This window comes from Triturus cristatus, chromosome 5_2 (genome assembly GCF_964204655.1).
Source record: "Triturus cristatus chromosome 5_2, aTriCri1.1, whole genome shotgun sequence".
NCBI lineage: Eukaryota > Metazoa > Chordata > Amphibia > Caudata > Salamandridae > Triturus > Triturus cristatus.
In genome coordinates this window covers 484,162,543-484,187,973 of record NC_140588.1, presented here as the reverse complement: position 1 = coordinate 484,187,973, position 25,431 = coordinate 484,162,543, and the positions used below count along the sequence as shown (strand labels likewise).

At 46.1% G+C, this 25,431-nt stretch overlaps 1 protein-coding gene across 1 annotated transcript in view; it reads right to left on the bottom strand.

Annotated features, from left to right (window-relative positions):
• The window catches only part of HERPUD2 (HERPUD family member 2), a 268,181-nt gene that overhangs the window by 8,417 nt on the left and 234,333 nt on the right, over window positions 1–25,431 (bottom strand). Inside the window, exon 8 of the mRNA XM_085607481.1 lies at window positions 21,990–22,107. Coding sequence (XP_085463607.1) covers window positions 21,990–22,107 — 118 coding nt within the window. The remainder of the gene's footprint in view (window positions 1–21,989; window positions 22,108–25,431) is intronic.

The following is a 25,431-nucleotide window of genomic DNA, read 5'->3' as shown; positions in this document are numbered from 1 at the left end:
GCTAGTTGAGAGAGCTGCAGAGTGTGTGTGCCGCCTTGTTTTTGTATATAGTACATGGCTGTCATGTTGTCTGTGCGGACTAGGACAGCCTTGCCTGATATGTGTGGTTGAAATGCCTTTAGTGCTAAGAATATTGCTAGTAGCTCCAGATGGTTAATGTGGAGCAACTTTTGCTGAGGTGTCCACCTGCCCTGCATGGTGTGATGTAGTAGGTGAGCTGCCCAGCCGGAGAGCGATGCATCCGCTGTTAGTACTATCTGAAGAACAGGGTCCAGGAACGGTCGCCCTTTGGAAAGGTTTTTGGTGGTCCACCACTGCAGAGAGCAATGGGCACGACCGTCTACCAACACCAGATCTGTCAGTTGACCCTGGGCCTGGTTCCATTGGCGCGCTAAGCATTCTTGGAGAGGACGCATTTGGAGTCTTGCATGAGGTACTATGAAGATGCAAGAGGCCATCATTCCTTTGAGTTGCATGAACCCTCGTGCTGTCAGACAGTGTTCTGGTTGAAATCTGGCGCGTGGGGCTTGAATGTTGGCTATCCTGGCAGGACTGGGGTAGGCTAGCGCTTTTGAGGTGTCAATTGTGGCACCCAAGTACTGTTTTATGTGGGACAGTTGCAGATGGGACTTCGTGTGGTTTACTGTGAAGCCCAGTTCGTGAAGTAGCTGTATAGTTGCATGAGTGTGTTGTACACACTGGTTGTATGAGTTGGCTTTTATTAGCCAGTCGTCGAGGTATGGGAAGAAGTGTATGTGTTGTCTTCGCAGGTGTGCTGCCACAACCGCTAGGCACTTGGTAAACACGCACGGTGCTGTGGTGACTCCGAATGGAACCACTTTGAATTGATCGTGTTGACCATCCACTACAAACCTGAGATACTTTCTGTGAGCTGTGTGAACGGGAATGTGGAAGTAGGCATCCTTGAGGTCTAGGGTGGCAAGGAAGTCGTTTTGGGAGAGCAGGGGAGGTACCTGCTGAAGTCTGACCATGTGGAAATGGTCTGAATGTATATAGTGATTTAGGGGTCTGAGGTCCAGGATGGGCCTTAGAGTGTCGTCCCTTTTTGGTATGAGGAAATATAGGGAGTAAACTCCTATATTTAGTTGGTGGGTAGGAACTGGCTCTATCGCACTCTTTTGTGGGAGGGAGATTACCTCCTGTTTGAGAAGTGACGAATGTTCTTGTGACATGGGGCGGTTTTTGGGTGGAATGTTTGGGGGGGATTGATTTTAGTTCGAGGCAGTAGCCTGACCGAATTTTTTGTGTCACCCATTTGTCTGAGGTGATAGTAGCACAGGCAGGAAGGAAATGTTGTAGTCTGCCCCCAACTGGAGTGGGATGGTCTGGGGGGAGTGAAGGGAAGTCATTGGGTAGGAGCAGAGGCAGAGCGGGAGGTATTAGTTTAGCCTCTGCCTTTATTATCGTTACCCCTGTAGCCACCTCTCTGGTAGCCCCTAGTGAAGGTGGATTGTGTAGGGGCTTTATAGGACGTAGAAGCGCCGGAGGAGTAGCCTCTAGATGTGCTTCGAAAGGAAGAACGGCGAAAGGAGCGCCTAGGAGGGTGTGACTGCAAGTCTCCCATTGATTTTGCCGTATCGGTGTATTTCTTCATTTTCTCAAGGGCTACGTCTACGTTTGGACCAAAGAGATGTTCTTGGTCAAAGGGGTGGTTAAGGATGGAAGCCTGTACCTGTGGTTTAAAACCGGAATTTCGCAGCCAGGCATGCCTACGAAGGAGGACGCTGGTGTTAATTGCCCTAGAGGCGGTATCGGCAACATCGAGGGCGCAGCGTATGGAGGTGTTGGTGATGGTTTTTCCCTCCTGTATTAGCTCGTTGGCTCTATTTTTGTACTTGTCAGGGAGATGCTGCATGATTGCTTCTAGCTCATAATAATGTGCCCTGTCGTATTGTGCTAAAAGTGCTTGTGTGTTCGCAATGCGCCATATGTTGGCTGCATGGGATGCTGTGCACTTGCCAGAGGCATCTAGGAGTTTGGACTCTTTATCAGGTGGTGGTGCCTCGCCTGATGCCTGGGAGTTTGCACGTTTCCTTGCAGTGGAGACTACGAGGGAGTCTAGTGGTGCGGGCCCTCTGATGTGGGTGGGATCTGTAGGGGCGGCTTTATATTTCTTTTCGATACGAGGGTTGATAACCCTGGCCCTGACCGGGTCTTTAAAGACCTCTGGCGCGTGTTTGATAACACCTTTAAGCATGGGCAGAATGGAAGTGGCCCTGTGGGTGGTATCAAAAGTGTCTAGGAGGAAGTCCTCCTCCACGTGGTCTGTATGGAGATCAACTCCGTGGTAGTGTGCAGCCCTGTGTAGCAGCTGGTTAAACCCCATAGTGTCTTCTGGGGGGGCACGGTCTTGAAGGGTAAATTTCATCCTGCGGGACGTTAGGGATGTCTGGGATGTTGTAATCATCCCATGGGTCTGGGGAGCCTGTAGGAGTGGGGTCCCCCGTGGGTTGGTCATGGGGTCCCTCCCCTATGTCTTCGTAGTCATCATCATCATCCTCATGTGGAGAGGGTGTGGGGGAATGATGAGGTAGGGGAGATGGAGGAGGTGGAAGAGGAGGAGGGGGGGTGAAGGTAGTCTCAGAGGGGAGGTACCACAGTCTCTTCTCTTGAGAGGTGGAGCCGGGGAAGGCTTGTCCAGCGGCCTCTTTTTGATGCTGATCATCAAATGTCCAGTTTTAGGGTCTTTAGTTAGAGTTTTTCGGAGTGGATCGGGCTGAAATAGTTCCTCTGTGAGCAGTCGATCCGTCGGCGCCGAAGGGATCGGAACCGGTGGTTTTTTAGTCTTGGAATCATCAGTTCGTTGTTTTGAACTGTGCGGTTTAGACATGTCCGGTTGTTTCCTCGGTTCCGAGATGGCTTTCGGCTTCGAGGTGTGGGTGTCGATGGCTTTGGCTTTTCTGCTCGGTTCCGAAGATGGGGTCGATACCGAGGAGCTAGTGGGTGTCTTCGGCGCAGAGTGTTTCGGTGTGGAACTCGGTGCGGAGCAAGCCATTTTCTATTTCGGTGCGGAGTGTTTTTCGGCACCGACGGCCGGCTGGCTCGAGCCTGAGCAGCCAGAAGGCTTGATGGGCTTCTTAACCAGGCCCGAAAGAGAGGTATGAGAAGCGGTGTCTTTGGTCGTGCTTAGGCCCGAGGGCGAAGGCGTGATCGAAGCGTTTTTCGATGCCGTCGAGGGTGGGGATCGATAGTAGTACTCACGCCCCTCTGTGCAGGAGTGATGTTCTCGACATCTGAGTCGTCGGATTCGGAGGCGCTGACGAGGCCCTCTTCGGTGTGCTGTTTCCGGGAACATCGACGCCTTCTCCGAAGATGTCGTCGGGGATTGCAGTCGACACGCGTGCCATGGTTCTCCTGGCTCTTCGGTCCCGAATAGTCTTTTTGGACCGGAAGGATTTGCACGCCGGACAGTCTCGAGCCTCGTGTTCTGGAGAGAGGCAGAGGTTGCACACCTCATGGAGATCGGTGTGGGGAAATTTGGACCCACATCGAGGACACTTTTTAAATGGAGTCCTTTCCATGAGCCAGGACCGGAGCGGAGGTAGGCCCGAAGGCCTGCGTCGACGCCTGGAATCGAAGTTTCTTGATGAGTCGCGTCGAGTGAGGAGATCGCGATCGAGAACAATACCGCGGAAGGGAAGGATTGCGTGCCGATGAGAAGAACTGTGACTGGAAATGGTTCGGAACCGGAGCGCGAAGATCACATCCGAGCCCGATGGCGGAAAAAAACAATCCGAGGATGGAGCCGAAGCCCATGCGCAATACGATCCAAAGGAGGAGTCATCTACCTCGTGACTTCCAAAGACTTTTCAAGAGAAAAACAACTGCAACATCCGGGCCCAACACCAGATGGAAATCTATGTGCAGTGTGTAATCTGCAGCTCATATGCCTCGAACATTCATTTTCCGGGATTCTACAAACGGGTCGCAGAGCCACTCACTTATTAAAATTCTACCATTACTTTCCTTCCAAATTTCATTCTCCACATACAAAGACTGCATTGCAGCTTTCTAGAAGTTAAGAGGGCTTTAAGAGATTGTGAAATAAAATGCTAAATGATTTTGCATGCAAGGCTGCGAGTGGTTGCTTAAGGGAATATGTGGTACTTCACGATAACACAGGAAACCTGGGGTTGTCTTGAGGGATGGAGGACAGCTAGAAGACCGAAGCATTACCCGCGCCCTGGACAGCAGTACCGAAATGTTGACGAGTTGGGACAACAGACTGACTATAGGAGTCAAGGGGACCAAAGCAGTTTTCCAAGGATGGATGCGACCTAAGGATTTACATGCTGTTAAAGCCAAGTGACTACTTCGGGCGTAATTTCAGATTGCTTGTGAATGAACTACATGGGTGGGTCGCCATGGCCATTCCCCCAGCTTTGGGAGGGTGCTAAATCTGTGTGTGTGCTGCGGCTGTTGGGCAGGACAGGGAAAATATGGCGTGTGAGGCAGAGTGGACTTAGTAAACACTTTCTTTTTATTTGGGGAGGTGAACAGGGAGCATTTTAGTATTGGCTTAAGCCACCTCAAATTAAGCATGTTATGTGGGGTCCACAGGTGCTTTGCAGAATTAAGGAGAAGGGCAGTTTCAGGTCCATTATGCAGGGAGGCAAGGAAGGGGGGTATTTTGTTTTGTTTCTTCTGATATTTCCATGTTTAATGTGCAGCCCACTCATTGAAACAGCCTAGGCTTTCTCCCATGAGCCGTGCTTGCGACATCTGTCTCCGCCCATGGCAGAGCGTACTGGCCTACTAACCCTGTAACTCAACACACACTTAGGTCTCGGATAGCTCCTGCTATCAAACTATTGACCTGGAATGTCAACAGTCTAGGAGACTAGCTTGAAAGAGGGGAAGTATTACGATCTCTTAAGAGGTATGCTCCAGATATTGCTCTCCTTCAGGAGACACATCTCCAGTGCAATACCTATTAAGCTTCGGACCAGTGGGGACATAAAATGGTGGTTCATGCTGGGTACACCATGGGATCCAGAGGGGAGGGCATACGGATGCGTAAATCCCTAACTTTCCAAGTCCAGAACACCTGGGTGGATCGTTATGGGATATATGCTGCGCTTTCTGGTAGATGGGAGGGCACCACAATCATAATTTTTAGTATATATTACCCCTAGACTCAATGATGCAGCATTCTCTGAGCTCAGTGCTCTTCAATTAAAACTCCTAGACTGTGAACTAATACTGGTGGGGATTTCAATGCCTCTCATTGTATAACTAAAAAATGGTGGCCTTCTTGGCAGACTGGACCGTCCCTTCGTCCTCTGGCTGAATTTTTGAAGGCCCTAGAACTCGTAGATACATGGCGAGCCTGTAATCTAATGGAGTCACAAAACACATTCCACTCGGGAGCCCATGGCAGCCTCTTGCGAATCAATTACATCCTCACCCTGTCCCATCTGCTCTCTTGCTTTGGGGAGGTTTGTCATCTTGTTGTTCCAAGAATGGAAAGCAAGAGACTATGAGGCCAACTGCCTTCTCCCAAAAGTCACTAATCAAACACAAGAGCAACTGGAGCAGGTAAAGAAAAAAAGAGAGAAAAGTGTAAATCCTACTTTAGGGAGAATCCCCTTCCTAGTACCTCTTGGGTATCCAAAGATATTGGAGTAGACGCCTTCCTCCAACAGAAATATTCGCTAGTAATTTATATAGCGGTCCTTTATCATTATCCGCATAGAGCAGTGGGAGCACGGGGTATACGCCTCCGTGAGAAAAGATAGCCGAGAGAAATACTGCCCTTTATTATCCATTGAAACCTTGAAGGGAATGGGCTCATATTAAATCCTTATTTTTGAGGTTCAATCTACAAGTCTATCAAAGATTCCGTGGTACAGGGAGGTAGAGAAATATATCCCCTGCCTTGAACTAAGATACAATCCAATTGTTGACTAGAAACTCCTTGGAAGATTTTAAGTGCAGACCAGGATTTGAATTTGGCGAGATATTGTTTTTTTCCTGATGAAGGTGGCGGTCGATTAATAGTACCCATTGAAACGAGTCTATGCTCTGATGATAAAGCCCACCCTAGTTCCTGGAGGACAACTGTTACACTAAACAAATGATGAGAGAAAAAGTAATTCCTATGTGTAATAAGTGATTTTTGTCAGATTGGTGTGGTGCTTTCATGACTAGAAATAACGTTCTTGCTTGTTCTCCCATAGTGCACTATTAAGTTTCTGCTTAGTAACTATTTTTAAGAATCTGTTTTTATGAAAATTGGACAATATATTGACATCTGTAGGATTTTCTCAATTGCCCCGTTTTTAGAAATTGGAGAAATAATTCTGCTGTATAACATTTCTGTGTTTTTAATGTATGGATAATAAATATGCAATGTTCAATTGACCCATTTTAGTTTTTTGGGGATTTCTGGGTTACACGTTGTTGATGTTTTGGTGATCAATTCTATTTTGAGTATGAATGTGGTGTGATTGTAGCTACTCAAAGGGGACTGTTTTTCCGACTTTGGATGCTCTGTGGCTACAACTCACTGACTTTTCTCGGTGAGATAATGGCAACAAAAAAACAGCCTTATGAGTCAGTAAACACAGCTGACAACTGAAAAAGGGCCTAAAGAGAACCCACATCAAAAAGGTAAAAACAAAAATTTAGTTAACACTGGGGGATGACAAAGAGCATGGGAGGAAACATTTGCCAGTCCCTTCAGAACTCTCATAATTGTAGGTGAATTTGAAGATGGATGGCTGGTTCAGGAGGCAGAGGAAAGATAGCAGGCTGCTATGCATTCCTTGACAGTGCCCTGCACGCAGCAAGTGTGCAAATCCGAGACCATAAGACAGTCAAGCCCTCAAGGGATCCATGTCCTTTTCAGCACGCCAAATGATTAATCCGTTCACACTTTTGGAACAGACTGATTTGATGGAGAGACGATAAGCAGTTAAGATCATGCTGAGTAAATCTGGTGGCAGCTGGAAGGAGCTTAATCTCCAGGCAATTTAGGCGAATCCTGTCCCTCCAACTGAAAGAGGATGAGCACCCTGAGAGGTAGAACTAGAGGGCTAGACGGAGGACACGGGGAGAGGTGCAGAAAGGACACACCCTTCTTGGCCAGTCCCTTATGATGTAGATGACTTACGCTGGGTTGATGTGGACCCTTCTCAGAACTCGATGAAATATGGGAGGAAATGGAATACATCTGCTAAGGCTTCCTGCAGCAGATACTGGAGAGTACTAAACTGCAGGCAAGTTGTGCTATGAAGAGTTTCACCTATGAAACAAAGATGTTTCGTATCACCTTTGGACGGAGATGCAAGTTGTGATAGGCAAAATGATGTTGACTCAAGTGGTCATCGCCGGTATTAGAGAGCCAGGCAGATTGCCAAATCCCATGTTGATGCATCCATGTCCATCGTCAGAGAAAATGATATGTCACTCCTTCCTACTTGTTGACATACCATGAAAATGTCTGACACAATGTTCCAGGAAATCACAACTGCCTCTCAAAGATCTCTCCCTCATGTTGGAATCACTGCGTTCCACGGCGTAATAGGAGAGCCCTCATGTACCAGCGTGCATGTGTGACAGGAGGATGCAGGCAGCTAGCAGGCCCAGCAGACAGAAATCGTCAGGACTGGAATCCGAGCTGCGTCCCAAAACATCAGAATCCTACCCAAATGTCCTGGATCTTCTCTGAAGGAGGGAAAGCTCAAATAGCTTTTGCATTCAGTACTGCACCTATGAACAGGTATTTTTGAGAGGGCTCTAGGTGAGACTTGGACATGCTGAAGCAAAAATCCAAGTCTAACAGTAGCGAGCAGTTGTCTCCAAGTGGTGTGATACTATCTGCAGCGAGCTGGCTTTGAGCAGCCAGAGGTCTAGGCACAGAAACGCAGACATCCCCAACCTCCTTAGATGTACTGTAACCACTGCCATTAGCTTTGGGAAGACTCAAAGTGCCAATGTCAGAGTGAACAGGAAAACCGCAAACTAGTAGTGAGTTCATCCTACCATGAAACTCAGATATTTATTTATTTAAGGTTTTATTGAGCGCAAACGTGACCCGTTAGGGTATGAGAGCGCTTTACAGGGATAGCACGTTGTATACAAGGTCCACATAGGCAATAAACATGGATAGGGATAGAAGTGATTACATTCTGACATAAACAGGGTATACACAATAGTCAGAGGAGCAACATGTCAGCAATATGCAGAGAAAACCAGCAATTACAATTGAGGGGTGACATGTAAGCAATATGCAGAGAGAAACAGCAATTACATTTAAGGGAGTAATAAATCAGTAGAAAGAATAGGTGTAACTAAGCAGACAAGAATTTTGCAGAAAAACAAAAGCAATGCTGCAAAGCGTGTGCGTGATGAAATAGATTTATGGGAGGAACTCCCATTATCTCCCCTTTGTAGGATCGGAATGTGGAAATACACGCCATGCAAGTCTTCCATTTCCAGTGCCAACAGTTCCAGAGACACGGGACCGAACCTTAAATTTGTTCTTTTTTAAAAGCCTGAGGTCTAAGATCGGAGAAAGTCAGCTATCTTTCTTGGGAACTGTGCAGTACATAGAGCAGCACACCTGCCCAATATCTTGATCTGCTACCATTAGTGTTAGCTGTCTCATTCTTTAATTGCTGTAAGGCCGCTTCCACCTGATCTCCAAAAAGACACACCACATTAAAAAGAATGTCCATTTGTGTGGCTTGGACATCCCAAGAAAAAACAGTAGATAGCAGCCTGTCATGTCTGTTCACGGCTACAGATGGTTCCTGCTTACGGAGTCTACCAAATGCAACCCAGATCTAATGACATTTCTTAGCAGTTGCTGGTGACCTCCGCAAAATGATCTTTAAGGTGATCCAATAGACTGGGCACAATCATCGCTGCCAAATCCCACAAACTGTTGGTGTATTGCCCAAGCAGGCTGATTGTGCTAAGCAAGTGGTGCACAAGGCTAACTGCCTAAAGAATTGTTTTCCACAATGCAACTAGCATTTGGATTTTTCTGTCCGATGAGCAGGTCGGGAAGGATCCCAGGTTATCTTTGGTGTAGGAAGAGATCTACACCGCATGACTTCTGTGAGAGGTGGACAAACAAGAATGGCAGTTCCCCCTGGCACGGTTTTGAAACATCTAACCAATGTTCGGCTTACTGCCAATGTTGGCGTTTGCCAGGCACCCATTATAGGCTCCTGCAGAGCCTCCTTAAATGGCAGTAATGAACAAGTTACTTACCTTTGATAATGCATTATCTAGTAGAGACAGGATGCAGCTGCAGATTCCTTACTTTAAAATCCTACCCCAGGCGCAAGCTGGATCTGGAAATCTTTTCCCCAGCATGTCCATGCATCAGAAGAGGGTGCCATGCGACTCCGTATCAATGTCATCACGTAATATGACGTTGATGGAGTCCAAATAACCCCCTCACCGATGTGCTGATTTCAGTTTCTTCCGTGACTATTTCCTGTGCTCATAACATGGAGCCACATATAGAAACTGCCTCTTGAAACAGTGTGCTAAAAAGAGACACCTTTGTATAAAGAAATCAGTGAATTATAATTTAATAAGTGGGTTCCACAACTAACACATTCAGAAGAAAGAGGACTCAGTCGTAATAAACACTGAGTTCTTAGTTCAGTATGGGAAGTCTCATAAATAAATTAGAGAGACGAAAGAGGACTCTGTTTGTAGAGCGGAGAGAAAAGGAGGGGTTTAAACAATCAGAGGTTAGATCCTGTCTTAACCAGATAATGTGTTACTGAAGGTAAGTAACTTGCTCATCTGATGGGGACATCTAGCAGCAGATTCTTTCTTTTAGAATCAAACACCAAACATAGCATCACTGTAGGAGGGTATGCAAACTGAGACCACTAAAAGCTTCTAACTAGAACAAAACCGGACTAGAAGGAGTAGTTTCTTACCTGTAACTCCAGTTCTGTAGTAGGGGTATCTGTTATAGTCCTAATCTGTGAATAGTCCCGCCCATGAACGTGGACCCTGGAGCAATCAAAAATAGTCTCTTAAGTTGTCCTCTTCTGCAGTCCTGCATAGACCCTTAAGAGAAAATCAAAGACAAATAATGCAGCCTGACATTAACAAGGCTACACTGGCCAGCACTTCATCCTGAAGTGACAAAAAAGATAGCCAAATAATATTTAAATTTACATATTTAGCTAAGTTTCACACCAAGAGAAACTACCCTTCACAAAACTCCTTTGTCATGATAGAGGAAGGGTTGGACAGACAAGCCCCATAGGATGCCATTAGGTGTCTGGAAAAGGGATACCGTGCCTTTAAGGAACCCTCTAGAGACCCTCGGTATCCCATGATGCCCAGCCAAGGCAAGTTACTTTCAGTTCTTTTTGAAGGTGTATAAAGCCAGGCCTGTAGCATTCATGATGTCGACGTTTCATCCACCGGGGAGGAGGGCGGGTCGCTTATGACTATAACAGATACCCCTACTACAGAACCGGAGTTACAGGTAAGAAACTACTTCTTCTGTAGTAGGGGATCTCTGTGTATAGTCATAAAATGTGAATAGAATGGCAAGCCCATCCCAAACAATCCAAACCCAGCGGTGGAAGAAACGTAAAGAATCACTACTGTGCAAATAAATTCCTCAGCGAAGCCTGCCCAACCTGCGCGCCTGCCCAACCTGCGCATCTGCCCTGGCATCAGAGTCCAAGCAGTAATGCTTAGCAAAGGTATGGACGGACTTCCAAGTGGCAGCCCTACAGACGTCTGCAATGGGAACATTACGCAGCAAAGCAGTCGTAGCCGCTTTGCCCCTGGTAGAGTGAGCCTTAGGCTTACCCCCTAGAGTCTTGTTAGCTTTCTGGTAACACAACTGGATACAGGACACAATCCACCTAGAAATGGACTGTTTGGAGGTGGCAAGACCTGTCCTGACCGAGCCATAATTAACAAATAACTGATCCGATCTACGAACCTCCTTGGTCTTATCTAGAATTTAAATACCCGTCTCACATCAAGTGAATGAAGGGACCTCTCCGCTGGAGAGGAAGGATGTGAAAAAAACGTTGGTGAGGTGATCGTTTGATTGACATGGAAATCAGATATCACCTTCGGGAGAAACTTCGGGTGAGTCCTCATGACAACCTTAGATGCATGAAATACAGTATAGGGCTCTTGTCAACACAGAGTCTGGATCTCACTCACCGATGTTATAGCTACAAGGAAAGCTACCTTCTAGGATAAATGCTGTAAAGAAGCCTTATGCATAGGCTCAAAAGGCTCCATCAATCTAAACAGCACCACATTAAGCTCCCACGGAGGCGAAGGACACCTAATGGGAGGAAATACCTTCCTCAAACCTTCCTGAAAATCTTTGATGACAGGGATGTGGAAAAAGAAAGTTTGTTAAGGGCATTTCCTATACGCAGTTAAAGCTGCGAGGTGAACCTTAATAGAATTAAAATTAAGGCCAGATTGAGCCAAATGCAGCAAGTACGGAAGGATGACATCCTCCTTGCAGGATGTAGGATCAGCATCTTTAGAGGCGCACCAAACGCAGAATCTCTTCCATTTGTATGCGTAGGAAGTCCTCGTAGACAGTCTTTGCCTCTTTCAGTATCTCTATGCAGCTATCTGGAAGATTTATATGTCCATACTGCACTAGTTCAGGAGCCATGCTGCCAAACTCAATGACGAGAGGTTGGGATGCACCATCTGCCCTCAGAACTTCGTGAGAAGGTCCGGCCGACATGGAAGCCGAAGATGCGGCAAGAGAGACCGGTAGAGTAGGTCGGTGAACCACCAATGCCGAGGCCATTCCGGAGCAATGAGGATCATCTTGGACCGTGACTGGAACAGTTTGATCAAGACTGTCGGGATCAGGGGAATGGGTGTTAAAGTGTAGAGAAAGCTGTTCGACCAGTTGATCCACAGTGCATTCCCCAGCGTCCCCGGTTGGTAAAAGCTGGAGGCGAAGTCTCGGCATTTGCTGTTTTCTACGGTGGCGGACAGATCGATGTCTGGAGTGCCCCACCTTGCGAAGATGTCTCTTAACACCTCGTCGTTTAAGACCCACTCGTGGTTGTCTTGAACGAGCCTGCTGAGAGAGTCTGCCTGAGCATTCTGCACACCTGGCAGATGAGTCGCTGTTATCGTCAGTCCCCTGGCCAATAGCCATTTCCAGATCGCTTGCGCTTCCAGAGACAGTGTGCGCGATCTTGAGCGTCCCTGCTTGTTGAGGTAATGAATGGACTTTCTGATCCCGCACTCTTTTTCCCCGCAGGATTTTAAATCCAACACCCCCCCCCCCCCCCTTGGATCTGAAGGTGGTCCGAATGCCCTCCCCAGCCCTGGAGGGACGCATCTGTTACAATGGTCTGAGTCGGTATCTCCTTGTGGAATGGAATCCCTTTGAGGAGATTCTCCGGTGAACGGCACCACTTCAGGGATTGTAGAGCGTGTTGAGACAGTTGGATCCTGTCCTCCCAGCTCCCTGGTCTCTGGTCCCATCTATCTTCCAGACATTCCTGCAACGGCCTCATGTGGAGGCGTGCATGTGGAGTGAGAAAGATATAAGAGGCCATCGACCCCAGGAGACAGGACACCGTCCTCACTGTCGGTGATGGAATGGACATGAGAGTCTGAGCTTTCCGAAGGATCGATAAGCGTCGCTCCTCCGAAGGACACACGCTTGCCTTGAGAGTATCGATGGAGGCTCCCAAGTACTGCAGACACTGAACAGGAGTCGGGACAGATTTGGATATGTTGATGTGCAGACCCAATTTGTTCAACAGAGCAGCCGTCCTGTTGAAATGTAGCTGCGCCTCCTGGAACGTGGATATTTTGATCACCTTGTTCTTCCTTAGGTGCGCTGCCACCACCGCCATGTACTTTAAAAAAGTCCTGGGAGCAGACTTCAGGCCGAATGGAAGTACTGTATACTGATAGTGGTTGGTGACTACCAGGAAACGCAGGAACTTCCGATGCTTCTGGGCAATGGGGACATGGAAGTACTCGTCCTGCAGATCTATGGCACAGAGCCAGTCTCCTCGATGCTGCTGAGGATAAATCTGGTGCAGTGACAGCATACGGAATGTTTCTCTGCGAATCCATTTGTTTGCTTGCCGCAAATACAGAATGGGCCTGAACTCGTTTTTGTCCTTTTTCCGCACAAGAAAGAACCTTGAGTATAGACCCTTTCCTCTTAAAGATGGAGAAACAGGCTCAATCGCCCTTTTTCTCAACAGGGTATCGGCCTCCGCTTGGAGTTCGCATAGCAGGTATTGTGAGCGAACTGGTGGAATAGCTGGAGGAGGGCTGATAAAGCTTAGACTGTATCCGTTGCAAACAATATTCAGCACCCACTTGTCCCGAGAAATGTTTCTCCACTCTGCCAGGTAGTTCTGAATGGTGGCAGAGGAGGAGCTAGAGGCAAAGGAGAAGGTGGCGGAGGAGGAGGGGGGGGAGGAGGAGGAGGAGGAGGAGTCGCCGCCGTCTGAGGTTGTGGAGGCGACTGATGAGGGACTACAGGCTGGGCTGTTTCCGGAGACCTACATGGTGAATAGGTCCCCGAGTATTCAGAGTCTGAGGTACAAATCACTCTCCTCCTCTTACGGGCAGGCCTTGAAGAGGGTGCTCTGGAGGCAGTATCCCCTGATGGAGAACGCCAGTGCCACCTTGACCTAGGACTGTCAGATGTGGAGATGCTATCCACAGAGTGTGACAGGCTCCTCGAAGAAGACTTCCTGCGCAACGGCGACTTGCTGCGCGACGGCGACTTCCTGCGCGACGGCGACTTCCTGCGCGACGGCGACTTCCTGCGCGACGGCGACTTTTCCCTCGACGGCGAAGATCTCCTTCTCGACAGCGACCTGCGCGTCGACGTTGACGCCGAGCGGCGGTGTCGCCTCGACGGCGAGTGCCGATGCCTTCAGGACTTAGATCGACGACTAGGATGTGTCGACGTCGTCTGCGATGTCCTCAACGTCAACCTCGTCCGAGATCTCTACGTCCTTCCCTTTTGACGCCGAACGTCGATGCCGTTTAGACCCAGAGCCCTGGGTCGACGGGGAGCATATCTTCGTCATACATTTCGACGTCGTAGCCATTGAAGTCAACCGGGACCATTTCTGGGCCTTCTTGTGACTGGGGAGCCCCCCAGCGGCCGAAGCACGGGAAGTGGAAGATCAAAGGTTCCCTCCATGCCCTGAGGTCCCACCTGCATCCGGATGTCTTCTCTGCTCCAGGCCTTGAAGACGAATCTTCTCCCTGTCACGCAGGGTCCTCCTGGAGAATGACTTGCAGATGAAACAGGAGTCAGGAACATGAGAAGATGGAAGATAGAGTATCGTGTGAGAGTCTGACTTGGCCTTTTTCCTGCCACACTCCGGGCACTTGTCAAATAGAGCTGGCATTTTGACAAAAAGGAAGTGGCTTAACTGGCCAAAAAGGACAGTAAATGGAAGATAAAGGCCCCAGACGTCGAATGAAACACTAAAACTATCAAAAAAGCTCCAAAAATTGAAGAAATACCAATAAAGGTAGAGCTCAATGCTCCAGGGTCCTGCTAGCAGGAGTCGGAAAAAAGAACTGAAAGTAACTTGCCTTTGGCTGTGCATCATGGGATACCGAGGGTCTCTAAAGGGTTCCTTAAAGGCACGGTATCCCTTTTCCAGACACATATTGGCAGCCTATGGGGCTTGTCTGTCCAACCCTTCCTCTCTATCATGAAAAAGGAGTTTTGTGAAGGGTAGTTTCTCTTGGTGTGAAACTTAGCTAAATGGGTAAATGTAAATATTATTTGGCTATCTTTTTTGTCACTTCAGGATGAAGTGCTGGCCAGTGTGGCCTTGTTAATGTCAGGCTGCATTATTTGTCTTTGATTTTCTCTTAAGTGTCTATGCAGGACTGCAGAAGAGGACAACTTAAGAGACTATTTTCGACTGCTCCGAGGTCCACGCACATGGGCGGGACTATTCACAGATTAGGACTATACACAGAGATCCCCTACTACAGAACCAAAGAAACAGACCATATCTTCATAAAAACATAGGTGAGCAACAACATCCTGTACAATTTAAAAAAACCTGTGGAAGAACCACCGATAAGTCACAAGACATTAAAAAAGCATGGGAATAAGATTATCCACCTTAGCGTGACAACTGCGATAGAAGCCAACTAACAAGATGAATAGAAAACTACTTGCAACCTACAAGGGATCTGAACCCATGCATGCTCACCACATTAGCACTGTGGAAGAGAACGCAGTAAGAAAAGTCATGAAGGCATGGGAAGGATGTTACCCATGATAGTAGGCCAATTTGCCAAATAACTCTATAAAATAAGGTATCGCCACACATAGCTGAACTTTTAACAGAGAGTTGGATACTTCTGAGACACGGAACAGGTAATGCCCAGAAGAAAACCTCTGTGCCATAAAGACTTCTACGCAAGCTGGACCTGCACCGTAACAGCGAGAGAGGTCCATCACCCATGGGAAAGGATAACAAAAGCTCTATTAAAAATAAAAAAAATTAAAAAAGAGAAATTTGTGTTTTTGAAAATCGCACGTCCACCACAAGGATATGGGGGTTCTGAATAACAGATGGTTAATGTGGCCCATCTCAATGGTACTAATATTTAGATCTTAGAATGAAGAAAGGCTGAGTCGCCGAGATATGACCCGTGACAAAAAAGTTAAACACAGACCCCTACGGTGGGCACATAGTCCATTAAGCCACCGGACCTGACAATAGCAACTAGAGGCATAGAAGTAGTAATATCCTTAGAGAGATAATACAAAGGCCACCAGGAATCTTCAAGAAATACAGTGATATAGGAGTAAAATAAATAATCAGCTATGTATAAAGAAGAGAAAAATATAGCAAAAATAAAGGAAAGATGTAGAATCAGTCAGAAAATGCTGACATTAGTATAGAAACTATAGTGGGTATGATACCACGTAAGAAAGCAACAGCCAACCAAACAGTCAGTGCAATGCAAATTGCCTGAGACAGAATCAACAAGCAAAAGAGTATAAAGCTGAATAAAATATAAAGTATGAAAAAGAAACCTTGAAACTTAGGGAAACCCAAGGATAGTATGTGCTCTTTTATAAGAAAGAGAGGGACATGTCCACAGAAGATCTAGAAAAAGTTACCAAACTGGAATAGAAAAACAAACGATTACATAATAAAAGAATCCTACTGATACATAAAATAAACATGAATATATACATGTCATCTAGGGACCACACTTCATAAAGTGTGAACCTAGCAACAAACTAGAGTTAGGTAAAATTAAGAAAAGAGTATCCCCCTAAAAGAGCAGCAATCCAGTAAGAAAATAGCCATCCATGAAAAAATAGAACCTATGAGGCAAACGTGTAGTCCCTTCTGACCAGGTGTATGAATATCTTCAGAGAGGAGAAAAGGTACATTTGTAGAGGGGAATGAATGCCCAGTAATAAAGCAAAGCACAAGAACAAACCCAAAAATGTCAAGACTATGAAGTACCCTTTATAACAAAAGGAATAGAATCGACCAATCATAGCATGGCACACTGCCAAGCTAAGAAACAATCATGTCCAAGGAACATCTATAGACCAACCATGCCTACAGGAAGGGGTGGAATGGTGAATCAAATAGCAATGTCTATAAGACTGATGTTAAGAGCAACAGAAAGGGTTGTAAGGTTCACAAGATGATAATCCTGTGGCCAGCAAAGATGATTTATACTGAGACTCCCATGAAGGTACAAATATCAAAAGTACCCAAGAAGGGATACCAAACCGCACAAATGTATAACATCGTATGTCAAAGAATAACCTGACACAGAGTGTGTAACTCGGCACCCCCAAACAAGGGTGCAACAGTGCACCAGCTTAGAATCCCAACCCAGTATACATAGAGTACTGAACGTACCAGGAAGGTATCAATTTTCTTGAGCTTGGGCTCTTCTGCAGAGTAAAGCAAAATGCAAGAGCCGTATATCAGGTACCAATGAAAATCCAACATAAATAAACAGCTGAAAAACTGTCAGACAGAGCTGAACGAGAAAGCCATGACTTTTGCGTCAAGCAGTAAATAACCCAGAAAGTCACGTATCGTGAAATATACTGTAAAGAATACAACTTTACTGAAAATAATTCAGCAGAATAAATGCACTACTATAATGTTAACTGATCGAAAGTAAGTGCAAGTCAAACATGTGTAAAGAACAACAAGGATAGCTATACAACCATAAACTCCTGCAGTAAGTAGAACCACCACACTGGTTGCAACTGGAATACACATTTCAACTCATACATTTCTAAACACCTCTGTCCACACAATTCAGAAAGAAAGAAAGATCCAACCAGATCCTGCAAGAACATGCCTATGCATTATCACACCGTGCAGCTGTAAATCGCTTAAACGCGGAATTAGCATATACACAAATAAATGTACACCATCAAACGGCATATCTTTCAAGGTATTCCATACAGGCTCTGAAAATCCCAAAACTGTCTGAGACATAGACTACCCACAGAATCAGTGGTGTCCATACCACATTTTATGGTGAATTTTGCTGCCTCTCTGCCATCTTGCACCAGGTGTAGCAGTTCCCATTTGGCTTCCTTTGGAAGAGAAGGCAGCAAACTTGCCACTGAGTCTCATCAAGCATGGGAAAGCCTGCAGAGACCACATGTTGTGTTCGAAGACCTTAGTGCTGCAGTGACGGAAGTGACTATAGTCCTCCCACAATTTTCAGCCAGCCTGACTCAGTGCTGGGTGGAACCAGAAGGCATTTGTGTACGCAGAGGCTGTAGCTTGCACAACCAGACCTTTTGTGGAAGGATGTTTGAAGAGACAATTGGGATCCCCAGAAGCAGGCAGATGCCTATAGGATACAGCCATGTTACCGGCTGTACCTAAACCCCTAACAATATGTCATGTAGAGACTCATTATAAGGGAGTAAGGGTTCCACTCCCATCTTACCTTGGTGAAGAACATCAACCAAAGGGTCCGTGTACAGTTCCACTGAGGGAAGCTGACACTCTAAGACAATAGCTGCCCTCCTCAATACCGCAGCTTAAGAGGAACTCACCTCTGTGGCCATACCAGGCAGAGATGTAAATCTGAAACTGGGAGGGGCTCAAGTTCACTAGCCTCACCCAGTTCAGTGAGCCAATTGTCCTCCAAAGGAGGCTGGACAGCATTACCCAAAGGATTGTAAATTTGTTGTAGATACTTTCCTTATGTAAATTAAAGCATGAACAATTACCAGAGGGTGTCAAGGTGCTGGGGGCAGTCAGGAAGATTAAGCGAGCAACTGCCCAGAGTCACATGGTGCTGGGCTGATCTGCCGCCGGGGATCGAACTGTGAGACCCCGGGTTCCAGAGTCAGTCAGTCCTGGCCGCTGCGCCATGCCTCTTCCATTGTGACACCCTATATTGTCCCCAAACTAGGCATTCCCATAGGAAAAGCAGAATCAGGCTGTATAGGGACAGATGGAAAGTTGCTCAAAGTGGAAGGCTCCATTGGCACCACATCAGACACAATCTGACACCGTCCGGCACCGGCGCAGCGATGGATCAACATCAGGAAGAGTAATTGGCGCGACATCGATGGGTGCTGCCAACATCACTGGCTGACCAGACTCCGAAGTTGAAGAACCCGAAGGGCTGTGCACCGGCGCCATCTCGCATCGATAATGATTTAAAGGGCTCAACTGGCACCAAGGGAAAACCCCCAGGCGAGAATCCAGTTGGGTCACCTCCTTGGGCTAGAAAGCAAGCCTGAGGGGAATTGAGGCCCAAAGACTTAATGCAATACTCCCACATTTGGCCTAGAGTCACCCTGGCTCCAGGATATTTAAGGAGGAGCGGGGTGGACTCCAGAGAATGATCGGCAACCAAAGCTTGGGAGATGGCTCAGGAAACAAACTTACGTTGCCACCATTGGTGCTTCGGAGCCTCCTTTGATGTCGACGGAGACAGCCCCTCACCCGAACGGCTTCTCGATCAGTCTCTGGACTTTGATGAGGACCTACGAAGGTATGGTGCCTCAGACAGTCACACCACCAGAAGTTTCATACAACGCTCTCTTAACGCCTTCCACCACACACACTGACAGAAACCACACTCCTCAGAGTCATGGTGGTCTACCAGGCACCACAAACAAACGATATGAGGATCTGTGATCAACATTTTTCAGTCACAAGGTCCACAGGGTTTAAACCTTGAAGGCAGTGTCAAAAAAGCACAGTTTCTCACCCAAATTAAGGAGATGTGCAGAAAAACGCCCTCTTACCACACTGGATATGTTGCAAGCTCGTATAAAGGAACTGTGGTCAGCTCGTCGGCGGGAGTTTATATGGACTCAGTCAACATCACAATGCGTGATGACTTCGAAACTGAGTCGTGCTGCGTCCTCTTTCGCCACGCGGACATGTCGGGGGAAAATATCCGGATCCAGTCTCGCACCTGGAGATGATTCTAAAGTAAGGAATCTGTGGCTAGATGTCTCTATCAGATGGTTCTGCTATTGTGAGCAAGCATATTTGACTTTAATTTCATGGCGAGAAGGGGCATATCTAGTACCTCAGCTGCCTTTGAGGACAGCGTGGAATGATGCCATTTATGTCGGGCCAGAACTAGAAGCGGGTCAATGTCTATGTCTGATGATATATTTATGTCTGGCATTTTGTCGTTTCAGGTAGCCAGCTTTGCAGATGGGAGGCGGCAGCAGAGTTGCTGTCTCCCTTCCGTCATCCTGTTGCCTTTAGTGTATCTGCAACGGGTCCAAATTCAAACTAAAAATATCATGGTCTGCCAATAATAATGGTGAGAACTAGCACAATCCTCTCTGAATCTTTTTTTCTCAATTAACCTTAGGTTCTCTCTTCTGGACTGTAGTGTCTTGGGTAGTGCCAATGGTAGGTACTAGGGGAGACAGGTGCTGAAGGAGGAGGTGGCGAGGGTACCAGTGTCGGCACTACTCTGGCTGGCGCCATGGGATGCGTGGTTCAGAAGAAGGACCTGCCAGAGGAACCCAACAGCACTCCTTGGGGGGCTGATGCACACTGGAACTTATCCAACACAGCAAAGCAAAATAGGGCTGCACAAGTGCCTTGCGCCGAGAGCGGTGTGTCTGTGTAGCCCAGTACTGTAAGGGGCATTGGCGGTAGTGGATCCAGAATCGTAGTCAGCTTTACCTGTGGGTCTTGAGGTGGAGTAAAACCCACAAGCTCCGGCTCTGAAGAAAATTCATCCAGAGGAGTGGTGTGTTGTGGAGGTTTACCCCTAGACCTGGAATGGTGCTGATGGGAGTATGTATGATTTCTCTTCTTTATGCAATATCTCCTTTTTTCTACTGATGACTTGGAGGAAGGTGATGCGTGGGAAAAAAAATCTAGACTTGGACCCCAAATGGCACTAAGCCCAAAAATCGTTGCCAGCCATAAAAATTTTGGTCTTGCATTTCTTGATTGCCTTTGGGTTCACAATACGGAACCAGTCGCAAGATCTAAAGTTGTGCCTGGATCCTCATGCACCACAAATAGTCACAGTGAGGGTGAGTGATTGACATTTGCCTGTCTCAACTGCAAAAGGGCTTAAACTCTGACTTTTTAGCTGGTGATATCCCAGACGCACTGCACTGACGAGCAATTTCAAAAGATTTTCCTGCGCTGAAGTTGCGAGGAAAGAAGTTACAACCCCGTGTCGAAGGGCATAGAGAAAAAAAAAAAGAACTGATGTGAGAGAAGTGAGCGCTATATGACTCCAGTGTTGTCACCACAACCTTGCTTTCATTAAGATGGACCCAGCATTCCCTACTAGAACGACAGAGCTATGTCATAAGTTTCTAGATCTAGTCTAGTGCCTGGGATAGTCGAAAGTTGTGGAATCTGCAGGTAGAAGTATCCATCAGTACAAAAACTTGAGATCTGATCAGATCAAGAATATCATGCTCTACATAGTTGCAAAGTGCAACACTGACCTATCATCTCCTAAGTAGGAATAATTTTTGATCCTTCAACGCTTTCTTGAGAACAAGAAATTCTAAAAGAACGTTCCTGGCTTGTCCTGTTACAAAGCTTTTTGTGTGTGCTTTTTGTTGACATTGATGTTTCTTAGGGACAAAATACCACACATTGAAGCCTCAGGGGCACAGTTGTTTATCCAGAAAATGGATGATGAAAACGGCTTGAAATTTGTAGCATAATCAATTGAGTGATTATAACAAAAAGATTACAAAAGACTACACATTTACAACCATCTCGTGCTCTGATTTATGATCTGGTCTCCTGGGTGCCCGTATCTGTGCATCACACTGATTTCCTTAGCACTGCAACGTAGAGGCTTTTAAATGCATGTGTGCAGCTTTTAAAATTTAGCCCTAACTCTCAACTTACGTCACTTTCATAAACACATTTTGTAACCCTAATTTGGTCTAGCTAAGGCTAGGCAAAGGTTTCATAGAAACCCTGGCCACTAGTAATGCTTACAGAAACTAACCAGATAGATGTTGAAGCTTATTTTCCTACTTGTGCATGGAGAACATACAGTGTACAGTTTAATCTGGTCTACATATTAGTCAATGGTTTATTCAAGCAGTGTTCCAAAACCTAGACCCCTTTAAGTTTACAAGCATTTTCAAAGTCTATGGTATTCTACTTGTAAACTGGACATGGCAAGTCAAATCCTGCAGGTAACATCTCTTTCAAATTACCATCTATTAAAGATAATGAATTTGAGTACTGGAAAACGTATAGCGTTGCTTTCATCAACAAATATACAATGCTCAAGTGACGGTAGATTATGCAAAAGGTAACAAAGCAGATAAAGATCTGGTAGGGAAATACTTGCCAAGTTAAAGTTACCACATTCACCTCACACCATTATAGATTAATAATTTTCAGACAACGGGAACAGGACAATGTAAAACAAATTGGGGAGAAGAGTTTTGTAAGACAATATATAAAAGACTATCAATAGAAAATGCAAAACTCAGGTGAACTTACCACCTCATGAAAGTCTGGGTTATTTACGTTTTGCAAGTCATTGTTCAAGTGAGCATCATGATTGGCTGCCGGCTGCTGTTCCCCATCTTGTCTGAAAGGAAACCATCTTGCCTGGTGCCTAGAAAAAAAAAAAAAGGGCGGTGCATTGCTTAGTTGGAATGTGAAGTCTTGAAAAAAAATTAAAGCAGTGTCTTATCTTTACACATTTATTTATTCACTGCGTAAATATTGCACCAAAGCGGTTTTCAAGGTGATGTACTGTGCACATTGAAAAATGTAGAATCAACTGTATACAAAGTTTGGCTGCACTTAAAAGTTTGATTTGTATGGCTCTCATACAGAGCTATTAGCGTAAATGATTAGATTTTAAATCCAGTAAATCACTGCTATGACGTAGCACCAGTGGGTAACAGAACTTGTTAACCAATGTTGCAACATTATGGAATTCCAGTCTGCTCTGGCTGGACTCTCTCTAAGCCTGTCAAAGCAGCTCTAGAAAGTAATGAGCGCAGCTTCTGCAGGAGAGGGAATGGTAGTGAGTGGTGCACGAGACCTTGCATTTAAAAAAAAAAATATTTGGTGGGACAGAGAGAAGAAGAACAATAATTACTTAACTGTAATCTGTGGTTCTCCAGTATTGGTGTCTTTCATAAGATTCACATGCCTGAATCATTCCCCGTCGTCGGAGTGGGAGTCCCACGGTACATAGAAAAGCAATAATTATGCATATAGTAACCAAAAATCCTTGGTAACATGAAACCAGAAGTAAAGTAGCCTAAGCTATAAGGAAAAAACTTCCACAACTATGACTATCACAGTCATTATGTACAATCCAAACTGCTGCCAATCAGGCGACAGCACCCACCAGAATGTTCTCCTCAGAGGCTCAGGCTCTCAGATTTTCTCGCAAAGGAGTGAACCAAAGCATAATAGCCGAAAAGCCTCTGAGGGGAGGTGGGCGGGTTGCATGTGAATCTATGAAAGACACCAATACTGGAGAACCACAGATTACAGGTAAGTAACTATTGTTCTTCTCCAGTATTTAGGGTGTCTTTCATAGATTCACATGCCTGAATCAGAGTAGATAGCAGTACATAATATAATGCTCATAAGACGCTCCTTTTGTACCATAGTAAATACACATCAAAATGTATAAATATAGATAAATACGTCTGTGTTCAACATATGCAGAACAATTTCAATAGACCGAACAGTATGCAGTAAGCGTCTTACAGAAAAAAGCATAGTGGAGGCGGGAGAACAGAGGCTCACCTTATTTGAAAAGGTTGCGAAGAACAGCTTGTCCCACTGATGCATCTGCATCGCTTGAGGCTTCCAAACAGTAGTGCCTGGTAAAAGTGTGTCGGTTGGACCATGTTGCCGCTCTACAGATCTGGTGAAGAGGCACACCGGCAAAAAGAGCTGTGGATGAAGAAATTGCTCTTGTAGAGTGCGCTCTTGGGGTTGCCTGCAATGGTCTTCCCGCTTGATCGCGGCATAAGCACATTGCAGCAGAACTCCAACTAGCTATGGTTGGTTTTGAGACAGAATATCCTTGGCGCGGTTTACCATATGCCACAAACAGTTGGTCTGATTTGCATATTGTTGCTGTTCGTTGTAAGTAGAACTTGAGAAATCTTGTGATGTCAAGGGAATGCAAAGCCCTTTCCGCAGCTGTGAGCGGATTTGGGAAAAAAGTCTTTAAAATTATAGGTTCATTAAGATGGAAATCCGCAGGGACCTTTGGCATGAACTTTGGGTTAGTGCGCAGCACTACAGATTTCGATGTAAATTGCAGAAAAGGTGGATGAATAGTGAACGCTTGAAGGTCACTAACTCTCCTTGTTGATGTTAGAGCCATTAACAAGGAAACCTTCCAAGAAAGTAATTTTAAGTTCACCTTCTGAAAAGGTTCGAAGGGGTGTCGCATTAGTTGTGTAAGCACTATATTAAGGTGCCAAGAAGGAGGTGGACGTCGAATAGGGGGAAACATCCAAAACAACCCCTTGCAGAATTGTTGAATGACTATTTGAATAAAGAGAGTTAACCTCATCCTACCGAGACATTGAAATTGCAGCCAAGAACACCTTTAGAGTAGAATGGGAGAGGCCGGATTTTGCTAAATGAAAAAAGAATGGTTTTGAATTTGTTCTGGTCTTGCCTGAATAGGGTGGATATTGACGGATTGACACCACATGCAAAAACCTCTTCCATTTTAGTTTGTCAGTTTTAATCGTAGCAGGTGCTTGAGCATTAGCCAAAACTTCCCGACAGTCCGGAGGGATATCTAGGTGTGCGAATTCAAGGTGTTGAGGAACCATGCCGCTAATCTCAGCGATGCTGGGTCCGGGTGACATATTTGTCCGTTCTGGATGGACAGAAGGCTCGGAATTGGTCGAAACTGGATGGGCTCGCACTCCGAGAGGAGGAGAAGTTCTGTAAACCAGTATTGGCGAGGCCACCTGGGAGCAATGAGCATCATGTGGCAAGGTTTTTTCTTGATCTTGCGCAGAACTCATGGAACCAACGGAATCGGTGGAAAAGAGTAGGCATATATCTGCGACCAATTAATCGAAAACGCATTTCCGAATGAGTCTTTGTGGGGAACCCAACTTGCAAAGGATGGGCATTTGCGGTTCTGCCTGGTTGCAAACAGGTCTAGATCAGGATGCCCCCATTGTTGAAAGACTGTTTAGAGATGGTTCCCACTCTTGGTTTGATGTTGTGGACCTGCTGAGGGAATCCGCCAGAACACTGGTGACTCCTGGGACATGAATAGCTGTGAGGCAGATTTTGTGACGAATCGCTCAGTCCCAAATCTCTTGTGCTTGCTGAGATAATAGGGCTGACTTTGTCCCGCCTTGTTTGTTCAAGTAATGCATACTTGTCGTATTGTCCGTTCGTATTAGTACGGAGGTTCCTCTGATAATGGTTTGAAATGATTTTAGAGCCAAGAAAATGGCTCGTAACTCTAAAAGGTTGATATGCCACCTCTTTTGTTTGAAAGTCCACCTGCCGTTGACTGTCATTCCTTGAAGGTGCGCCCCCCCATCCCTCGAGGGAAGCATCTGTGGTTATGGTGAAATGCGGCATTTCGACCACAAATGCACATCCGTCTCTTAAGTTCTTCATTTTGCTCCACCAATGAAAGGGTTCCCGCATCCGAAGAGTGATGCGAACGATGTCCTCGAACGATCCCAAAATCTGGAGCCATTGAAGCTTGAGTTCCTCCTGCAGTGGCCTCCTTCTGTAACGGCAGTTGGGAATCAGAGGAATGCAAGAAGAAATCATCCTAGGAAGGATTTGCATAAACAGACTGAAACGCACTCTTTTGACAGCAAGGAGCGAGTGAGGTTGCAGATCTTGAGTTGTCTTTCTTTTGAGACAAAGGCCTGGGTCAGTTTTGTGTCCAGTGTTGCTCCTAGAAAGGTCTTTCTCTGTG